Source organism: Sceloporus occidentalis, unplaced genomic scaffold, assembly GCF_023333645.1.
Source record: "Sceloporus occidentalis isolate IW3139 unplaced genomic scaffold, rSceOcc1.0.p SCAF_22, whole genome shotgun sequence".
In the NCBI taxonomy this organism is placed as follows: domain Eukaryota; kingdom Metazoa; phylum Chordata; class Lepidosauria; order Squamata; family Phrynosomatidae; genus Sceloporus; species Sceloporus occidentalis.
The window spans coordinates 3096209-3115153 of NW_028317002.1; the positions used below are offsets into that span (position 1 = coordinate 3096209).

Sequence of the window (18945 nt, forward strand, 5' to 3'; positions counted from 1 at the left end):
CTGTGCGTGATATTTCCGTCTCCTATTCATCTCTTTTTTTTTTTTTTTTTTTTTAAATACCTAGATCCTGGTGGGGTGTTGCGGCGTGGATCGTGGCATCCGTGGACTTCTGTCTTTTTTTTGTGTGTTAATCCCCACCCTGAATTGATGCATTGCAATTTTTAGCACCTTTATTTCTATTCACAACGTCACTTTTGCGATAGAAGCATTGCACGTTTAGATTTTGCAGTGTATTTTTTTCCTCTCTGCCTTCGCAACTTTTTGCATCACTTCTAATAATTCGATTCACCTTCTTAGAGGAAGTACACAAAGGAATATACATACATATAGATACATATTTTTTAAGAAGACGTTTCCCCCGGCTTGTACGATTCCCGATGCCGAGAAGATGGATAAAGATCGGAAGATGGTAGAGAAGACGCCGGGGGGTGACGGGGCTGCAGCTGCCGCCGGGAAGCCTGGGGTGTGCACGGCCCCAGCTGCAGCAGAGACCGTGGAGAGCAGGCTGGCCCTGTCCGCCCGGCAACAGTGCGAGCTCATCCAGAACATGATCGACATCTCTATGTCCAACCTGCGGGGGCTCCGCACACAGTGCGCCGCCTCAAACGACCTCACGCAGCAGGAGATCAGGACCCTGGAGGTGGGTGACAAGGGCAGAGGGGCACCGGGCTGCTGCTTTAACCCCAAGCAGACCCTCATACACCCCGACATAGGGGAGTATACCGCTGGCGTCGCCCCTGCGAACCCACTGAGGGTTAATACCTTGCTGCAAGGCAAATGACTTCTGTGTTTTAGCGTAAAGGTGTTTGTGTGCGGTGCAGATGCCTCCTGGCAGCGAGGGGGTTAAACCAGTCATTTGTCTCTGTTTTGTAGTAATTGGTGGGTTGCTAGGCCTCTGCTACACACAATGCATTGTGCGGACTCATTTGTCCCTGCTTGGGGAGTACACTGTGGACTGTGAGGGGTTAATGCCCCCTTGGCTTGCTCTGTAAGGGGGTGTTAACCATTGCAGTGCCAGCACTTCTGTATTGTTTCAGGGGATGTTGCTGTAACTGGGTGCTGAGGGTATGAGTAATCTTAGCTCTTCCCCTACAAGGCACTGACCTCCTTTATTATCGGTAAGAAAAGCAGTTCACTGCAGTTGTGGTTTGAGTCATCACTGCTCCTTTTGATGAGCACTTTGTTGCTTTGCAAGGAATAGAATAACTTGCAGGTTTATTTAGAATATATATATATATATATATATATATATATATATTTGGCCAGTATTGTTTTAAATAGACTCTTTACTCTGTCATTGTACATGTACGGGGTTTTCAAAGATGATTGGTTATCATACAGCTGGCTCCGTGTGTACCTTGGACTGGTGAATATGAACCAGGCTTTGTTACCTCCAGGAAATGGAATTGTCTTTATAGTATAGCATTGCACAATGCCGAATATATATACGCCTGCGTCATTACGAATTTCTAGTCCTCCCAGGCATTAAAATGTGCAGGCAATTGCTTGCAAGCAGAATATTCGCCTATTTACATTTTAAAAAATAACATTGATGCGCGAAAGCTTGCATCTCGGGCATTGTAATCATCATTTTGTAAATTCCAGTCAATTTCTCAAATTCATTTAAATGATCTTGTCTATGAAATCCTATCATGGTTACGCAGTGCATAAGAATTTTAGTGTTTCTTTGCACTAGCTTTCATATTTCCATTTACTGATTGATTCTTTCTATAGATTTATTCTTATTGACCTTCCTTATGTTTCCTTGTATGAAGCACTTGACATTTGGGAATGACATCATTCCTTTGGCAGATGGCGGGCAATGTATACTAATCGCTTTTTAAGAATACATTTTGTCTTAAATGTGAAAAGAAGTCTTGGCTTGGTTTTGGCGTATGTAGTGTACTTACTGGAGGACCTCCTGAGAACAAACCAGTTTGGTAGGTGAGAAGTTGCTGCTCCTCCTAGACAAAACAGCCGCAGTTCTACAAGGTTAATGTTTGGCCCAGTTACTGGTGTTCAGGTCTACTGGTTCTCTAGTGATAGCTGCAGGGCAGAGGTGTTAAAGCTGCTGTTTTTAGTTGATCAAGAACCTTTTTCAAAATATGAGTTGTAGGAGATGTATAAGCATATTCATGGCCTCCGAAGGTTGATTCATGTTTAAATTGCAGTTTTTTTGTGTTTTTTGTAACCTAGTCACTGTTCCGTCCATCTGTTGGCCTGCCTTGTGTGTTTTTTCCTATATTAGGTAATCTGGAGGCTATTTATAGAGTAATTATGGAGCAACATTATAAAAGAGTCTTATCACCATAGCAACCGATGCCATTTGTCATGTCACTGTGATAATTTATACTTGTTGATATGGTGACAAGACCACTTTTATCCATTGCACCAGAACTGTACAGCTGTACAACTTTTAAAGGGACAGTCTAAAGTCTCTGACACCCCTGCTATAGAAGAATGCAGATTAAAGTACTTTGTGAGTAACCATAACCCTCTGTTAGCACTTTATTTTTTTATTTGGAAGAATGCCAATTTAAAGTATTTACCCGACAGTATTTACAGCCTGCAAAATTCTTTCTTCCTCCATGATCTGAAATTTCTTGCCCCTGATTTGCTGCTGAAACTGTCAATCAGTGGCAGGGAAGTCAATGCGAGTATGTTCCCGTCACAGATTGACAGCATAAGAAGCCAGTTGGTAGCCGGAAAGTACTCCAACTCAATGGTAAGACTTTATAGATGTGCAGTGGGGGTCTAAATGGACCCCTGCGTTGACCAGAGCCCGCGCTGGAGGGAAGAATATCTTGTGAAGAGAGAAGCCTTTGGCCGAGTGCATCTCCTGCAGGACACTTAGCTGGAGGGTGTGGGGGGGAAGCAGCATGTGCATTTGGGGGGGATTCTGCAGAATCCTATATCTGCAAAACAGTCCACATTAAAGGGACCATACACCTATTTTCCTCATTAAAGTACATATGATGGCTGGAGTGTCCCATTTTATATGAAAACTAGCTGTTTCTGTATCGGCCCAAAGATAACATCGAGTCTCTTCATTGCTTTTGGAGATGAGACCTGAGATCCCACAGGTTTGTGTAACTTTGCATCTTCTTTGAATAAGTAAAGCATGTTGACTTCAACTAAAGGCCTCTATATCAAAACCATGTTACTCCCCCTATGTAAAAAATATCTTCAGGCATTCATCATTAGAATTAAATGTAAATTCCTTCTCGCCAACTTACCAGGGGAGCTTGGCCGTTACTTACGTGGCATTGTGTTTTTCACACTGGAGTCGCATTCTTCTGTGGTGACAACATAAAAATGACATTGCAAGAAAATTAATCCATGGTTTCATATTTTCACTAGGACAGTAAATTGTAAAATAAAGACATCTGGCTAACACAAGCCTACCAGTGTGTTTCTTTCTTTGGTTTAGTTTGTGGTAGCTTTCTTTTGTGTTCCTGGGTCTGCAGTATGACAATAGTCATGATTATAAAAAGACTTTCTAGGGGCGACTATATTTTTACCTAGGTATCTGTGTGGGAGTGAAACCCCTTACAACACGAGAACAAACAAATGTTCCAAACATTGTTGTAAAGCCGAAACTTTGCTAGTAAGATAAAACCTGTTACAATGTAGCAGGCCCGGACTGGGACAAAAAATAGGCCCGGGCATTTAAGACTGAGCAGCCCATTTTTATTTATTTATCTATTGTTAAAGCCCACCCTTCATGTGCCATCTTTGCATTTCCCCAAATCACTTAAACATTCATGATAGACACAAACACTTACTCACTCATTCACACAAATCATTAACACATACTCATTAATGCAGTCTCACAAATCATTCAAGCAATTCATCCACACACGAATTCATTAATTCTCATACGCATTCACACACTTCATCCACACATTTACTCATTCATTCTTGTATGCATTCACACTACCCCCTCTCCCCATCCCCTTATTATCTTCCCCTTCTAACTATGTTCCCCCTTATCACTATGTACCCCCTTCCCCATTTCTCAATATGTACTCCCTCTCACTGGGAGTATCTGTCCCCTCTCCCCCCTCTGCCCCTTCTCACTGCACCCCCCTCCCTTACCCTACTTACCTTGTTGCCGGAGTAAGCAGCAACTGCGACCGGGTCTGCCACTCTAAGGGGCCGGGCAGCCCCCACCAGGGCCGGCCTTAGTGCCGCACAGGGCTTAAATTAAAACATTGGGGGTTTTTTTTTAACTTTATTTAACATCCTCCATGTTAAAGCAAACAAAAAAAAAAAAAACCCCGATGTTTTAATTTAAGCCCTGTGTGGCTGCACACCCCTAAGGCCGGCCCCTTAGAGTGACGGACCCAGTCGCAGTTGCTGCGGGCTTAAGGGGCAGGTGCCCCTTATGCCCTGCGTTAATGCGGCCGCATAGGCCTAGTCAGTCCGGTCCTGACTGAGCCTATTTTAAGGTAGGGGCCTAGAGCTGCAGCTCCATCAGCCCCTACGTCAATCCTGCCCTGGGCCGACCGGGAAAATGCCTGGTGTGTCCGATGGCCAGTCCGGGCCAGCAATGTAGTCCTCACCGCATTCGTGCTAGCCCTTGGCCTCTGTTCTATCATGAATTCAATGGGAATTCTGTACTGTGGGAAGTGATTCTGGTAACTTCTAATGGTTCTTGCTCATAAACCTGTACAAGATCATAGCTTTGTGTATATGTAGGGGATATGGAGAATTCAAATTTAACAATAATTCATTTTCAACTCATGGAGGGGGGAGCAGAGTCGGGTGACTCCGCTGCGTTCCTGGGCGGAACAAGACTCTGTGTGCGAGCAACGCCGAGACAGCCTTGCGAGATTACTGGGATCCACAGGTACATTGTCTGACCGCCTGCAACCCCCTGAAAAACCGCCTGTGCCTGCCAGTTTGTTTTTTTTTTGACTGGTCCCACGGGACTCGCATCCCAATGCAGTCCTCTACTCTAAGGTTGCAAAAGCTTCCATAACTTTACATGTTTTTGTGTCTTGGCCCAAGAAAATCCATCAACCTCAACTAAAGATGCCACTGACGGTTTCATTAATTGAAATAACTATAATTTTATATTTAATACAAATTATTTGTGACTTTATGGTACACTTAACTTTTGTTCTTGAGGACTTTTTGGTTTTGAGCTTCATTCAGTTTCTATGTAGGTAACACATGTTCCTCCAGGATTTCAAGATGTCTGGGAGTCACACAGTTGCCTCACCTTAGTAGGTTCCACAAGACATGCCTGAAGGAACAACCCCCGTGTTTCTATAAGGCACATTGATGTAGAGGGTTCCCTTTAACTTTTATCCCCCCCCCCCACACCATCAATTCAATTAGCTGATGAAAAGTGTTTTTGATTATTTGCGCCCCCCCCGGATTTATAGTTGGTGGGGCTAAATGGATATTATAAGCCATATTGGAAAGTGTGTGTGTGTGTACACACTCATACATACATGTCCTGTTGTAGCAATGCCTTCTAGTTCGGCACATAATGCATATGTTTAACTAGGTAAGAGATTCGTACAGGCAGGTTAAGACCTGCTTGCTTTGGTCTTCCCAGTCACCAGGTTTGTTTACCTACACAAGACAGGTTGAACATCTGGTGGTTATTCAGTTTGAATAGCTTCATCTTCTTTAAGTGGAGTATCATCTAGGTAGCTGAGCCAGTCAGTGCATCGTCCTAAAGTTGCCAATTTCTAGGTAGTCTTTCAATTTATACCGATGTAACCTTTTGTACACTGCTTCACTAGCGCTTCTCAAGTTTTAAAAAATTATGTTAACCTTTATCTGCAAATACTGCATAGATAAGCACTTTATTGGTTCTGTTATTACCTATATGTGGATCTATTTTTTATTTTTTTATTTTTTATTTTTTACTTTTGGGGACCTCTTGTGTTTTTTCTTTTTGATTTTTAAATGGGACTTGTCCTTGTAAAATCTTACCTGTTGCATGGATTTAGTCAGTGGAGTTCATGTAGACGTTAATCAGCAGACTAGCGCTAACAGTCAACTCCTAGAATTCCTAGCCTGAGTCAAAGGCTGTCTGGTGCTTCAGAGTGTAGTCCTGATACAGATGGTGCAAACTGAAGCACTGAAATATTCTGATCTTTTGCTCAGTGTTCTAATTTGGGGCTCTTCTGTTGGTTTTTTGTCAGATGGCTATTGGTTGTACAAGGCCACTTTTAAATATTACGGCTGTTACAGTGCGTGGCGCAAGAGATGTGAATGGAAAATATGAAGGCGATCAGGACGTTTAATGAATTCTTTCTTTTAGTTCTTGTGATACCAGCACTTTCTATTGTGTTCAGTTATGTGGCATTTACTAAGGATAGCTAGGAAATGCAAATCACAGCCACATTAAATAAATTTTGTTTTTAACAGACTTGTTAATTATTTAGACGATAGAGTGGTCAGGCAGACAATAGAATCTTCAGTTACATACTGATTTATTAGAGCAGTTTTAAGCAAATCCTGATGAAATAATGCTGTATAAGTTAGGTGATGGAGAAATGTGAAGGCTTCTATGCCAACAACGGGGCAGTTGTTGGCATAGAAGTAGTGTGCATGTGGGTTCCCGCCAGAAGCCTAGCTTATAACATAACTTTAATACATCACAAAGTTCAAACTGGAATGAAGCGGTGTTGTTGTGGCATGGTTTTCATTGCGTTGAAGCCACAGTTGAGGTTGGGAGTTATGACATCTTTAGCATGGGCTTGGTTATGTAGTTTACACAGTAGGTGCAAGGTAGTTGGACAGGTTTCCTGGGGTTTTTTTTTTATAATGTGCTCTGAATGCAGTTATGAAGAGGAAATAGCTAATTAAAGGCAATGTTAGTTTGTGGTTTGGGTGGAATTTGAGGCTAGCCCAGCCAAGCCACGCGTTTAACCTTATAAATCTTAATTGTATCTTTCCTGATCCCTTCTGCGTCATCGGTATGAGACACTGCAGTGGTTTTGAAGCATTATCTGAATGTTCCTAGAATGCACCCTAGCCTGATGCTGATATATGTAACACACGCACGCAGGCTTATTACATTTAAGCAGAGACGCATGGAGCCCATCAAGTGTCACCTTTTTTTTTTTTGTACTCTGTGTGAAGTGTTACAAGTTATAATTGCTTTGCAAAATCTTGTAGCAACGATAGTGCACTTATGTAATGACAACACCCTTTAGACATTTGAAAGTAAACAAAACCTAAGCCAAGTGAAATACTTACTTGTTACTTTACAATAGACTTAACTGCGCTTCAAGTTGAGCATGGTAATAGGACACAGTGATTACAAATTCAGGCCAGAATTCTCCTTATGTAGTGGAATTAGAAAGCCTTGGTAACACAATTGAGCTTCATTACCATCTAATTGTGGAACCCCAGTGTGCCCAGAAAAAAGGAAATATTCATATTTTCTGTGAATAATCTGCTGTGATATTTTTTTGCTATGGATAGTAGTATACAGGCTTCAAACATGGTAGAAAACATCAAACAAGCCATGGAGCCATATATTCTTTAGAAACACTTTTCTTACAGGTTTTCCCTTCTTGCAGTTTGAAGAACACTGTGGACGCTACATTTACATATGGCCAGTGAGTGGGTGGGTTGATGCCATGGAGAATTTGTTGCTAAAAATTCTCAGAAAAAGAGACTGAGTGGGTAGTAATGAATTATGGCTATACTGCATAACTATTGACATGTCAAGAATTATAAATTTTTTGTTTGTTTGTTTTTGCCCCACCATAGAGAACATTAAGCATGCACATCCTTGTTGGAGCTGCAAGTGCACATTCTCTATTACTGCAAAAAAAAACATGTACTCGGGCGGTATACTTTATCCTGCAAACCATGTGGATAACACATGGGGTACGGTAGCAAAGTATAAATTATATCCCTATAAAAACAACAAAAACCTGGCTACAAAGATATAGTACATTTTAAAAATTGTGACTCTCCTTGACAGTAACTGGGAGTAGGATAAACCACTACGATTTTGCAAGATCTGCAAAAAGGCTTCACAAATATTTTATATTTGCTCTTGGCCCTGCACCACCTTTAGGATGGCTTTGAGATATATATGAATTGTGCTGGATCCTAATTATAAACTATGGTTTAGATGAGCCGGTCCTAAAATTACTTGGCAAAAATTTTTTTTAAAATAACAATATATATATATTTATTTATTTTATATGCAGTTATTTTAGGATCACACTTCTGTTCGTCTGAGTGACGTTATTTAGTGATCAGTTGTAGTTCTGCCTTTTTGTTTTCACTGGGAAGTGCTGCTTACAGGATACAGAGAACTCCTTCCTTTTGCACTCTGACATTTCTTTTGTCTCTCAGATGCTGGAATATCTGTCCCATTTTCTAATTTTAGGTTTTTTTTGTGTTTTGTGCACTTCCCTGTGGGCTGTAACTATACAAACTCAAAGTAGTATCATCTAGAAGTAATTTAAGAATGTATTGAGGTCCTTGTCCTACAGAACGTCCTTTTTTAGGTTCTGAAATCTTGTTGATGTAAATTCTGTGTAGCACCATTTTGTTTTGGCGTTTTATTTATTTCTCTTTTAATGTTGGTCTGTTGGAAGTTTGGTAGGCGACACATATGGTTTATTATGTCCTAAAGTTTAGTGCTATGCCAGTGTGGTTTGAGGATTTGGTATTGGTGCTGGCCCATGTATCGCCTGTATCATGTATTCCCATTTTTTATATTGAAAGTATTTATTTTATGTTTTAGTCTGTAGGCAACATCTGAAACATTCTCATACTGGATGCTGCCTCATTTCAAAACTTGCTGATCTCGACTGTTAGGGGGTTGTTTGTCCTCCCACACTCCTAGTCAGATTTTAATTTTTATTTTTTTTTAATTTTTTTTATATAGGAATATAATTCATACTCTGCACCTATACCCCTAGTGTGGGCCACTGTAATGACTAGGGTTGCTACGGCATTGTAATTACCAACACGGTCAACAATACGGCTTACAAGGGATTTAATAATATACAGAAGGGAAGCTTATTTCAGAGGAGACATTTTAGAATGGTGATAGTCTAAAACTAGATGGCTCAAGTGGTTATCTGCCATCAAATATTTGCATCTGGATCTTCTTGGTGTACTTTATTAAGTTGTGCTTTTTTTTTTGTTTGTTTGTACAGTTTCATAGTGTTTAGTAACCAGTTAATGTTATAACATGAATAATAGGGTGAAACTGTATACAGAGCATATAACTAGAACGGTGACTGCGGCGTTCCTTTGTGAGAAGTTGACGACAGATCAACGCACACTTTCCAAACGAATTCAGTTTACCATGTTAATGATCCATTCCTGGCTTTGTATTCCCATTTGCTGGTCTCTTAGCAACCTGGAATACAGTGATGTAAAATCTGGGAAAAAGCCCGACCAGGATTATCGTTTGCTGTGACCAGGGATTAGTTGATGTGTCAGCCAGGCGCTTGCTGTGTGACATTAATTAGCTAGTTTTTTTTTTTTAGAATACATGTAAAAAAAAAATTAAAAAAAATGAAACGATAGAAGTCGTGTGCAAACATCAGAAGAATTATAAATATTGTAAATATATATTAGGGCTGCAACTGACGATTGTTTTCATGATTTGGCTGATTTTTTCGATTAATCATATCAAAAAATAAGGTACATGTTTTGTTTTATTTAAAATAATTTAATGAACAAACTGGGTGTTTAAAAACAAACAGCAGAATAAAAAATCTTTGCGAAAAATAAATTTCCTAACCTGCCCCTCCCCCAGTTATGCACATCTGAGACCAGGCTTGCCACTCTGCCCTCTCAGATATGCACATTACACCCCCCTATATGCCAAAATGCCCTCTGATATGCCTTATACCCCAGATATACCACTCGGCCCATCCAGATATCCCTATATGCCACTATGCTCCTCCATACTCCTTGGTGTCTAGCAGGGGCAGCTGGTGAGAGTTTGCAGACGCTGGTGCTCCATCATAGATTTCCCCAATTTAAGTGCCGGCAGCAGCGGGGGTTGTCTGCGCACAGATGCCCATCGGCTGCCAGAGTGGCGGATCCTCCTCTCTGGCAGCCGGTGAACGTTACGCAATGCGCGCAGACAACCTCAGCTGCTGAAGCTGACCGGAAGGTCATGTCACGCTTGTGCTCAATCATAGAAGCCCGGCGGAAGTGGAGGGCAATAGTGGAGGATGTCTGCGTGCAGACCACCACCGGCTGTCAGAGAGAGGAATCCATGTCCCTGCAGGGCTGCAGGGGATCTGGATCTTAGTGTTAGAATCTGGCCTCTATTTGAGGTCAGATTATAAAATGAGGGGTATTGTTCAGAGCATTTGCTCTGGAAAAATCCTCATCTTGTATTCGATAAAATCGATTCAACTAATCGATAATAAAAGTTGCTGGCAACGGTTTTTTTATTTTTTTTATTTTTATCAATTAGTTGTTGCAGCCCATACATTGCGCTGTGTAATGTATGGTGATTATCTGCAAGGGTTCTTGATAGGAACACCTGATTTCAGGATGTTCATGATTATTCCTCCTGTTAATGGAGTATGTGTGGGAGGGAAATACCTTATGTCATTGATGGTTCTAAAAGGAACAGTATAGTCCACAAATTTGTACTTTATTTTAAATACATTTTGCAATGAATTTTACTGCCTGTAAATTGGTGCATGCATTCTGTAATTATTGCGGTTATGCTTCTGTCTTATTAAACTCATCCTGCTGTCTCTTCTGAAACTAGGAATATACCCAAGAAGTATAGTTCCAGCATATAGTCAATCTAACTCCCATTGGCTGCTTCATCTCCCATTGAATTCAAGGAAATCTCCACTAACATTGACTGGAATGATATGGCTACTGAACATGTGCAAGAAGTATACATGAAAAGGGTTCCTGCTTTCAGTAGAAGCAGTTGGCAAAGAAGTTAATTGAGACATGCGGTAAAATGTAGGGATGCACCAAAATATCGGTGGCCGAAACATGCTTACCTGTGCGTTGCTCGCCCAGGGAATGCAGGAACCTAGCAAAGTCACGCGAATGTATGTCACGCCACATGACTCTGCTTCCCCTGGGCAGAACAAGAGAAGTTGTTTACACGGAGTGTGAGCAACGTAGAGGGAAGCAGCGGCTCCTGCGGAAGTCTGCAAGCGGCACCGAAATATGCAGTTCGGGTAAGGGGTGGGGGAGGGTTATGAACAAGTATGCGTAATTGAGGGAATGAATGAGTGAATGAAAATGTGTGTGTGTGGTGGGGGGGGGCATGGCACAGGGAGGTTGTGATGCCATACTGCTGGCAGCAACAATACACAATGACAGGGCATGATGGGAGTGTGATTGCTGTTAAATAAATATATATAATATAATTTATGAGTTTTGTGTCCACTTTTAATAAGTGTTAATTTTTTTTTAAAGGGGGGGTCATTTTTGGTTTTGGCTTCAGCCAAGTGAATCCTGAATTTTTTTTGGTTTCCGTCCAGAATTTTCATTTCGGTGCATCCCTAGTAAAATGCGTTGGAGTCCATGCAAAACTGACTTGAATATAGATTTAACATGAAAATGTCTGGCATGGAGCTTTCATTTGTTCGAGCATTCTTGGTAGCTGTGGGACAATTAGAAGAGGAGATTACATTGATTTTTTTTTTAAAAGGAAGCACAAGCTATAGATACCATTTTAAGCGGCTAAATGCCACGAAAGTAACAGTTCCATTGATCCATATATTTTTATTTTTTTATACTGTGGTGTTCATTAAAAATGATAGCTTTTTGTATGCAAGTTTATTCTAGCACATAGTTTGAACAGTTAGCTATGTTAATATGAAGCAATCTCTTGTCTGACATGTCTTTTGTGGATTCTTTCAGAGTCCTACACATTTCACTCACATTATTTTATCACTAAACATAATGACATGTAAAAGGAGCTTTATTTTCTTGTAATAAATTATCTGCTACTGTACTGAAGTGTGTGTTCAGATCTTCAATGTGCTTTTTTTTTGTTTTTTTTTAAATGACACGTTTTAACAATCAAAGTGGTGTATTATATTTCAGTATGTGGGTGAAATTGCATTGACAAATCCTGACATGTTTAGCAATTTTGCTTAAATGGCTTATCACTTGAAATGCATTTATCATGCTTCCAGGAACTAGAATTCTCGCAGTGTTGTGTTCCTTGGAGACTAGTATAAATGTTCACTTATAAACAGTTTAATTCATTGAGCTGATTTTTTTTTTTTTTTTTTTTTTTTTTTTTTTTTTTCTTTAATTAGGAACCTGACGATTTACTGGCATATTTTGGCTGCTTAGGCATGACCCGGGGCAGAGCCCCAGCCATACCCAATACTTGCCTCCCCAGCCGCCATCCTCTATGATGAGGTGCCGGGATATCACTTGAAATCAGATATGCTATGAAGTATGTAGTTTACGATGCCGGCCTTGACAGCTAGGCACAATCGTCCATGGTGTTATATTGGCCAGGAGATCAGAGATTTCTCTGACCAACCTATGGAACAGTAACATGTTGAGGAGCCTGGTACCCCAATAGGGTCATCTGGCCACACTTCCACCCTGAAATATGCCACTGCCAATATATTGTTGATCATTTTATTTATGTGTGCACGATTACATAGGATTATTTGGTGTATAGACAATTTGTTTATTTAAACCTTGTTAATGTGGTAACCCCAGCTACATTTAGATGGTGTTTCCACTTACTTAACTTTGCTTACAAGCAGACAATTTTTAATTGAATAGGTTAAACAATTCCAGACCTGTGTGGAAGTAAGAAAATGTGCTGATGGCCAGCTTGGTAATCCCACTACCTACATGATATCTAAAATCAACTTTTCTTGTAGGAAGATAGAGAGTGCTGCCATATGAGGTTGACAACTTGACATAATAGGTTTTGGAGGCTAACCAATGTTTTGTGTATTAGTGCAATGTGGCTGACTAACTTGCATGAACTCTATTGTTTCTACAAAAATGATACATGTGTACTTGTTAACTTGTAGCAAGGTCACGTTGTGGTAGCCATCTTGCTACCACATGTTTACAATCTATATTGTCAACATATATCATAAAATCATTGGCTGCAGCCAGGGGTAGGCACCAAATCTGCTCATGGTGGACAATTAAATGACATTATATGGACCTTCACAAATTTGCCACGGATGCCTTCCCTATACCTGGCTGCCGCACATGAAATACGGTATAAAGTGTCCTCTGGTGGTGGGTCTTGGCGATGAGTTTTGTTTGTTTGTTTTTTAATTGCTTTACACAGCAGGTCCATGCAAACTGAAAGCTGCAAAGAGTAGTAGACCCTTAAAATTAATGAAGCTCGGAACATATTAAGGATGGCTAAAAGTAAAATCTAATTAGTTCCAAGTAAGAGCCCCGCTGTGTGTATGTACTGTATATCCATGCGATCTTTGTTTAGTCGGAAGGCCTGCACTGTGGTCAGTTGCATATAAATGTTAGTTCAGAAGCTACTTAAATAATTACGGCGTTTGAATGGTTGATAGATTATTTAGCACATATTGTTTGATGTTTTTGTTGGCATGCTCACGTTTAAGTCTGTGGTCCTGGTCTTCAGGCTGTTTTTACGTATGAACTATGGAGTATGTAGTTAAAAACCGTATACTTCTGTCTGCGAATGTGTCAAAATATTTAGGTCTCTAGTGCTCGCTTGTCGCAGTTGACATTGCTGAGGATTCTTGCAGGCCCTAAACATACCTACTGCTTTTACTGTGTATTTGTTATCTGACATAAATCAGCTGACAGATTTTGACTGAAAAGACTATATATTTACACGGAGTCCCCACCAATTGTAGATGGCAGGAGATTAGGTAAGAATGATTAAAGCTACACACAGTGTGGGATGTCAGAGCTGATGTGAGTCGAAGCGCAAAGTAAAATGTTCTTACCTTTTTAAAAAAATAAATAAATAAATAAATGTACCTGTGTTGGGGTATTTACTGGGTTTATCCAACATGTGGTACATGGTGTCTTGAGTGTAGAATATTCCCTATAAACTGTTGAGCCGATGGGCAGACTTCCTTTTAAGAGCTCACATGGGTTTTTGCGAAGGTGTCCTGGAGTAACCGATCGACAGCTTCTGTGTAAAGTAAAATGCAGATCTGATTGCTTGCTTACCGTGGTAAACATGATAGGATGTGGGAAAAGTCTAATGCCTGCTAACGCACGCTGACACTGTAGTACAACTCGGCCAGAATCATAATGGTAACTGAACATAGCCCTCAAATGGTGAAGTGTGTGTTTTCATTTTTGTTACTTTTACATCTTGGTACACATGGGGGGAGAAATGGAAATATATATAATTTTATTTTTTTTCTTTCTTAACCATTATATCTTGTTATAAGATGCACCGTCTTATTTTTGCAATAGCAGTAACCCACAGTGTGTTTACAAACTATGAGAACTGGCTGCGGTGATATTGGATTTGGCCGTGAGTGGATTGGAAGACCTTCCTTATGATTTCAATACTTTTACACCAAGGAGCAGTCTATTTTGGAATTGTGACATGGGAAAAGAGCAGCAGTTCTGCGTTTTGTAGCTTGTTGCTTAGGCATGCAGTTACCGCAAGTAAGGTGGTTTAAAAGTAGTTGCTTTCCACAGAAAAATTACATTAAGTCATGGTGACGTAAAGAACATATTGTCTACGCAGGTGCGCTAGTATGCAGAACTTCAAAGCTATTCTATAAATATACTTATGTACTCTGACCTGAATTGTCAGATGCCTGAATAGAAGGGTAACTTTGTACAGCTGTATGTCTGGGGGAGGGGATACAAGGTTGACGGTGCAGTTTAGATAATGTTAGAATTTTTTTTTAGCATTATCATAATTAGTGTAGACCTGTTATATTAAAAATGACAAGGTGTCACTTTGAGGATGGCTACAGGTGGAAAGTAATAGTTAATCTTATATGTTTTGTTAGCGCAATCTGTATGTGTATCGTATACGGCAGATATAAAAAGTTAAAATGCCAGGTTCTTGTGATTTTAAAGAATGAGACAAAGATAAATCATGTCAGAACTTTTTCCAACTTTAACATGAACCAATTGCAAAACAAACTGAAGACTGAGGGGGGATAACCTGCACACCTGCCCTCACAAATAAAGTTCAGCTGTTCTAGTAGGAATTACCATGGTCTGCAGAGAGCTTCCAAAGCATCAGAGGGATTTTCCAAATCTGATGAAAAGACGAGAAGAAAACTGGCCAGGGAGGCTTACATCCTACTGCAACATTAAAGAAACTGCAGGAATTTCTGGCAAGTACTGGCTGTGTGCTACATGTGACAGCAATCTCCCGTATTCTTCATATGAATAGGGTAGGGTGGTAAGATGGAAGCCTTTTCTCGCAAAGAAAAACATCCAAGCCCGGCTGAAGTTTGCAAAAACAGACATCAAGTCCCCCAAAAGCATGTGGGAAAATGTGTTATGGTCTAAGACCAAGGTTGAACTTTTTGGCCAGAATTCCAAAAGGTATGTTTGGCGCAAAAACACTGCACATCACCCAAAGAACACTATACCCACAGAAAAGAATGGTGGTGGCAGCATCATGCTTTGGGCCTGTCTTTCTTCAGCTGGAACCAGGGCCTTAGTCAGGGTGGAGGGAATTGTGAACAGTTCCAAATACCAAACAATTTTGGCACAAAACCTTCAGGCGTCCGTTGGGAAGTTCACCTTTCAGCACGACAATGACCCAAAGCACACCTCCAAATCCACAAAAGCATAGCTTCACCAGAAGACTAACGTTTTGGAACGGCCCAGACCTGAATCCAATTGAACATCTGTGGGGTGATCTGGAGAGGGCTGTGCACAGGAGATGTCCTCACAATCTGTTAGTAGCTTGACAAAGGCCCTGTTTTTTTTTTTTGCTTTCTCTAAATACAGTATCCTAAAGATTGGAAGCTGTTTGGAGTGCTGGGATTCATTTTCTTTGTGTGGTTCAAGAGGGTTTATGCTGTCCCTTTTTTTCCTGCGAGCACCCAGCTTCCTGGGAGTTGAGTGCAGAACCATTTTTTTTCTTTAACTGCATTCTATTATATGTCAGCGAGTAAAGGTATCATGCTTTTAAGGGAATAGTTATTGCTTGATTTCTTAAGAACAAAAAAACAAACAAAACTGTACTGCCCCTTTATAATCTTATTTTCCCTTGCCATTCCAGGTGGCACATGAGAAGAAGGCTCCGCCTACCAGGTAGGGCAGGAAACACTATAAAAAAAGGAGACCTCCCCCTTCCTCCCCAGTGTTGTTTCCTGCCCTACTCAGGTAGCGGTTAGGCTTTAGCTTACCTTTTTCTCTTCTTTTTTGTTTTCCTGGAGCCCCGGGGGGGCGTCCTTTCTCTCCGATCCCCGATAGTGATCCCGGGGGATCCAGGGTGATGCGGCAGCCTCGGAGGCTGTAACTCCGCGTCCTCGCGGTTACTCGAGGCTCAGTCCTCGTTATATGCTGCCCACAGCCCAGGGGGCTCACTGGGAGGTGCATCCCCGGGCTCCGGTTCTCTCCGTCCCGGGGAGGAGGAATCCTCAGCGTGAGTCACGGCAGGAGAGCGCTCCGGAGGCGCTGCGAGCGGGACTCTATAGCCGGCTGTGCCGGTTTCGCGGCACCCGTTTTTCATCATTTCTCCTATCTGCTTTACTTCCGGCACTGCGTCCGGGGTCACGAGAGGTCAATTGACGGGGAATTTCCGGATGTGACGTTTTCCGGGCCTGGGCGCCTAAATGCCGCTATAAAACCGCCAGAATGGGTAAGATCCTTCCTTGCTCTCGTTCCTGTACTGTATTTTTGCTTTTTCTACTCCTTTTTTGTGCCTGCCTGTGCCTGAGGATTGTATATTGCCTTTTTCAAGTAGGTTTTCCCTCCTGGGTTGAAACCATTGCCTATTTCTATTACTTTCTGTGGTCTCATCCTTGTGTTTTTTCTCCTCAGTCATGTCAGACAAAAATCCAGACATTCCTCCTGAGGCCTCCCCACATAGGAAGTCTGTGGGAAAAACGAAACACAAAGCCTGCTCTTCCTGTAAAAAGACCCTACACGACCCCACGGCCAAAATGTGCAGCTCCTGCTCTCGGCCTAAAGAAGTTTCCGCAACAGAATTTACCTCCTGGTTGAAGGGAGAACTTCAGTCTACCTTTGACTGTTTTCGGGCCATGGCAAGCTCCCCTCAGGCGCCGGTGCCTCAGCATCAACTTTACCAGCAGGGTCCACCAAATGTTCTTCCAGATGCCCTGGAAGATTATTCGGCTCCTTTTTCGGAATATGACTACCAGTCGAATGACCCCCAGTCTTCGGATGAGGAGGGGGAAATTAAAGAGGAAACCTTTTTCTTCCCAATCGAAGAAACAGGGAAGCTCATCTCTGCAGTCAGATCTACTTTGAATCTACAGGATGACATACCAGTCTCAAAACCGGATCCTTTTCAGGGTCACTCTAGGAAACCGCAGACCTTTCCAGTTCACGATTCACTTTCAGCAATAATTACGGAGCAGTGGAGATATCCTGACCGGAGATTCTTCACGTCTTCCAGAATCAAAAAGCTGTTCCCTTTTGATGGTAAGAATTCCGATGCCTGGGAAGTTCCGAAAGTGGACACCGCAGTAGCCAAGGCTACGAAGAAAACAGCCATTCCGATGGAGGACGCGTCCCATTTCAAAGACCCCATGGACCGGCGGGCTGAGAATGCCGCCAAGAGGGCTTTTGAAGCAGCAGCGGTGAACTTTCGTCCAGCCATTGCCATAACGTCAACTTCTAGAGCCATTAAGATCTGGCTTCAACAAGCGGTGGAAGACCTGGCAGCTATTCCAGGGACTGAGCAGGTTGCAAGAAACCTGTCCGACACCTGCTTAGCAATTGACTTCATCTCCGATGCCTCCATTGAAGCTGTCCGTGCATCTGCTAAAGCTACGGCACTTTCAGCGGTTTCTAGACGAGCGCTTTGGCTTAAGTCATGGTCTGCAGATAATGCCTCAAAACACAAGCTGTGCAGCATTCCGTTCCAGGGGAATCACCTCTTCGGCAGCGACCTCGACACGATTCTAGAATCCACCACGGGCGACAAGCACTGGTTACCTCAGAGGAAAGGACCACCTCGTTTCAGGTCTAATTATTATAGAGCTCCAAGAGACAGGGAGTTCTACAGGGCCTCTACCTCCAATCAAGACTACCAGTCCTTTCGTGGTAAACCCTACGCAAGAGGTAGATTCCAGAGAGGAAGAGGCAGAGGCAGGGACGGTAAATCAGGAAGGTTCTGACGCCAGCAGGCTCCAAGTAGGGGGCAGGTTAACCGGTTTCTTTCATGCCTGGGAAGAGATCACCTCAGACCCATGGGTCCTTCGCATCATCAATCAAGGCTATGCACTGGAGTTTACTCACCTACCTGCCCAGAAATTCCTGCTGTCCATGCCTCCTGCGGATCCTTGGGAAAGAGCGGGATTTTTTTCCACACTCAACAACTTAATTCACGAAAGGGCTCTAGTCCCGGTGCCTCATCTAGAAATAGGAGAGGGAACCTATTCCCACGTCTTTGTCGTGCCAAAACCGTCCGGGAAATTCAGATTAATAATCAACCTACAGTTTTCGGATGGAATCCCTGAAGTCCGCCACAGAGATTATTTCATCGGGGGACCTCATGGTCACTATAGACCTGCGGGATGCCTATCTACATGTCCTCATCAGGGAAGACCACCAAAGATTCCTCCGTCTGGCCGTTACACTGCCTCAAGGTGTTCGTCATCTTCAGTTTCGGGCCCTTCCTTTTGGAATTGCTTCAGCACCACGGATCTTCACGAAACTCATGTCAGTGGTCGTGGCCTTCCTGAGGCAAAGAGGCATCAAAGTGGTCCCATACCTGGACGATTGGCTACTAATTGCAGCCTCGGCATCATTGCTCCAATCCCATCTAGAGTTTTCCCTCAGGACTCTCCACAACCTGGGATG

At 42.2% G+C, this 18945-nt stretch overlaps 1 protein-coding gene across 1 annotated transcript in view; it reads left to right on the forward strand.

Moving 5' to 3' along the window:
• The first annotated feature begins 529 nt into the window (after window positions 1-529).
• The window catches only part of LOC149300887 (kinase suppressor of Ras 1-like), a 69457-nt gene continuing 51041 nt past the window's right edge, over window positions 530-18945 (forward strand). Inside the window, exon 1 of the mRNA XM_089484466.1 lies at window positions 530-640. Coding sequence (XP_089340592.1) covers window positions 548-640 — 93 coding nt within the window. The 5' untranslated portion in view covers window positions 530-547. The remainder of the gene's footprint in view (window positions 641-18945) is intronic.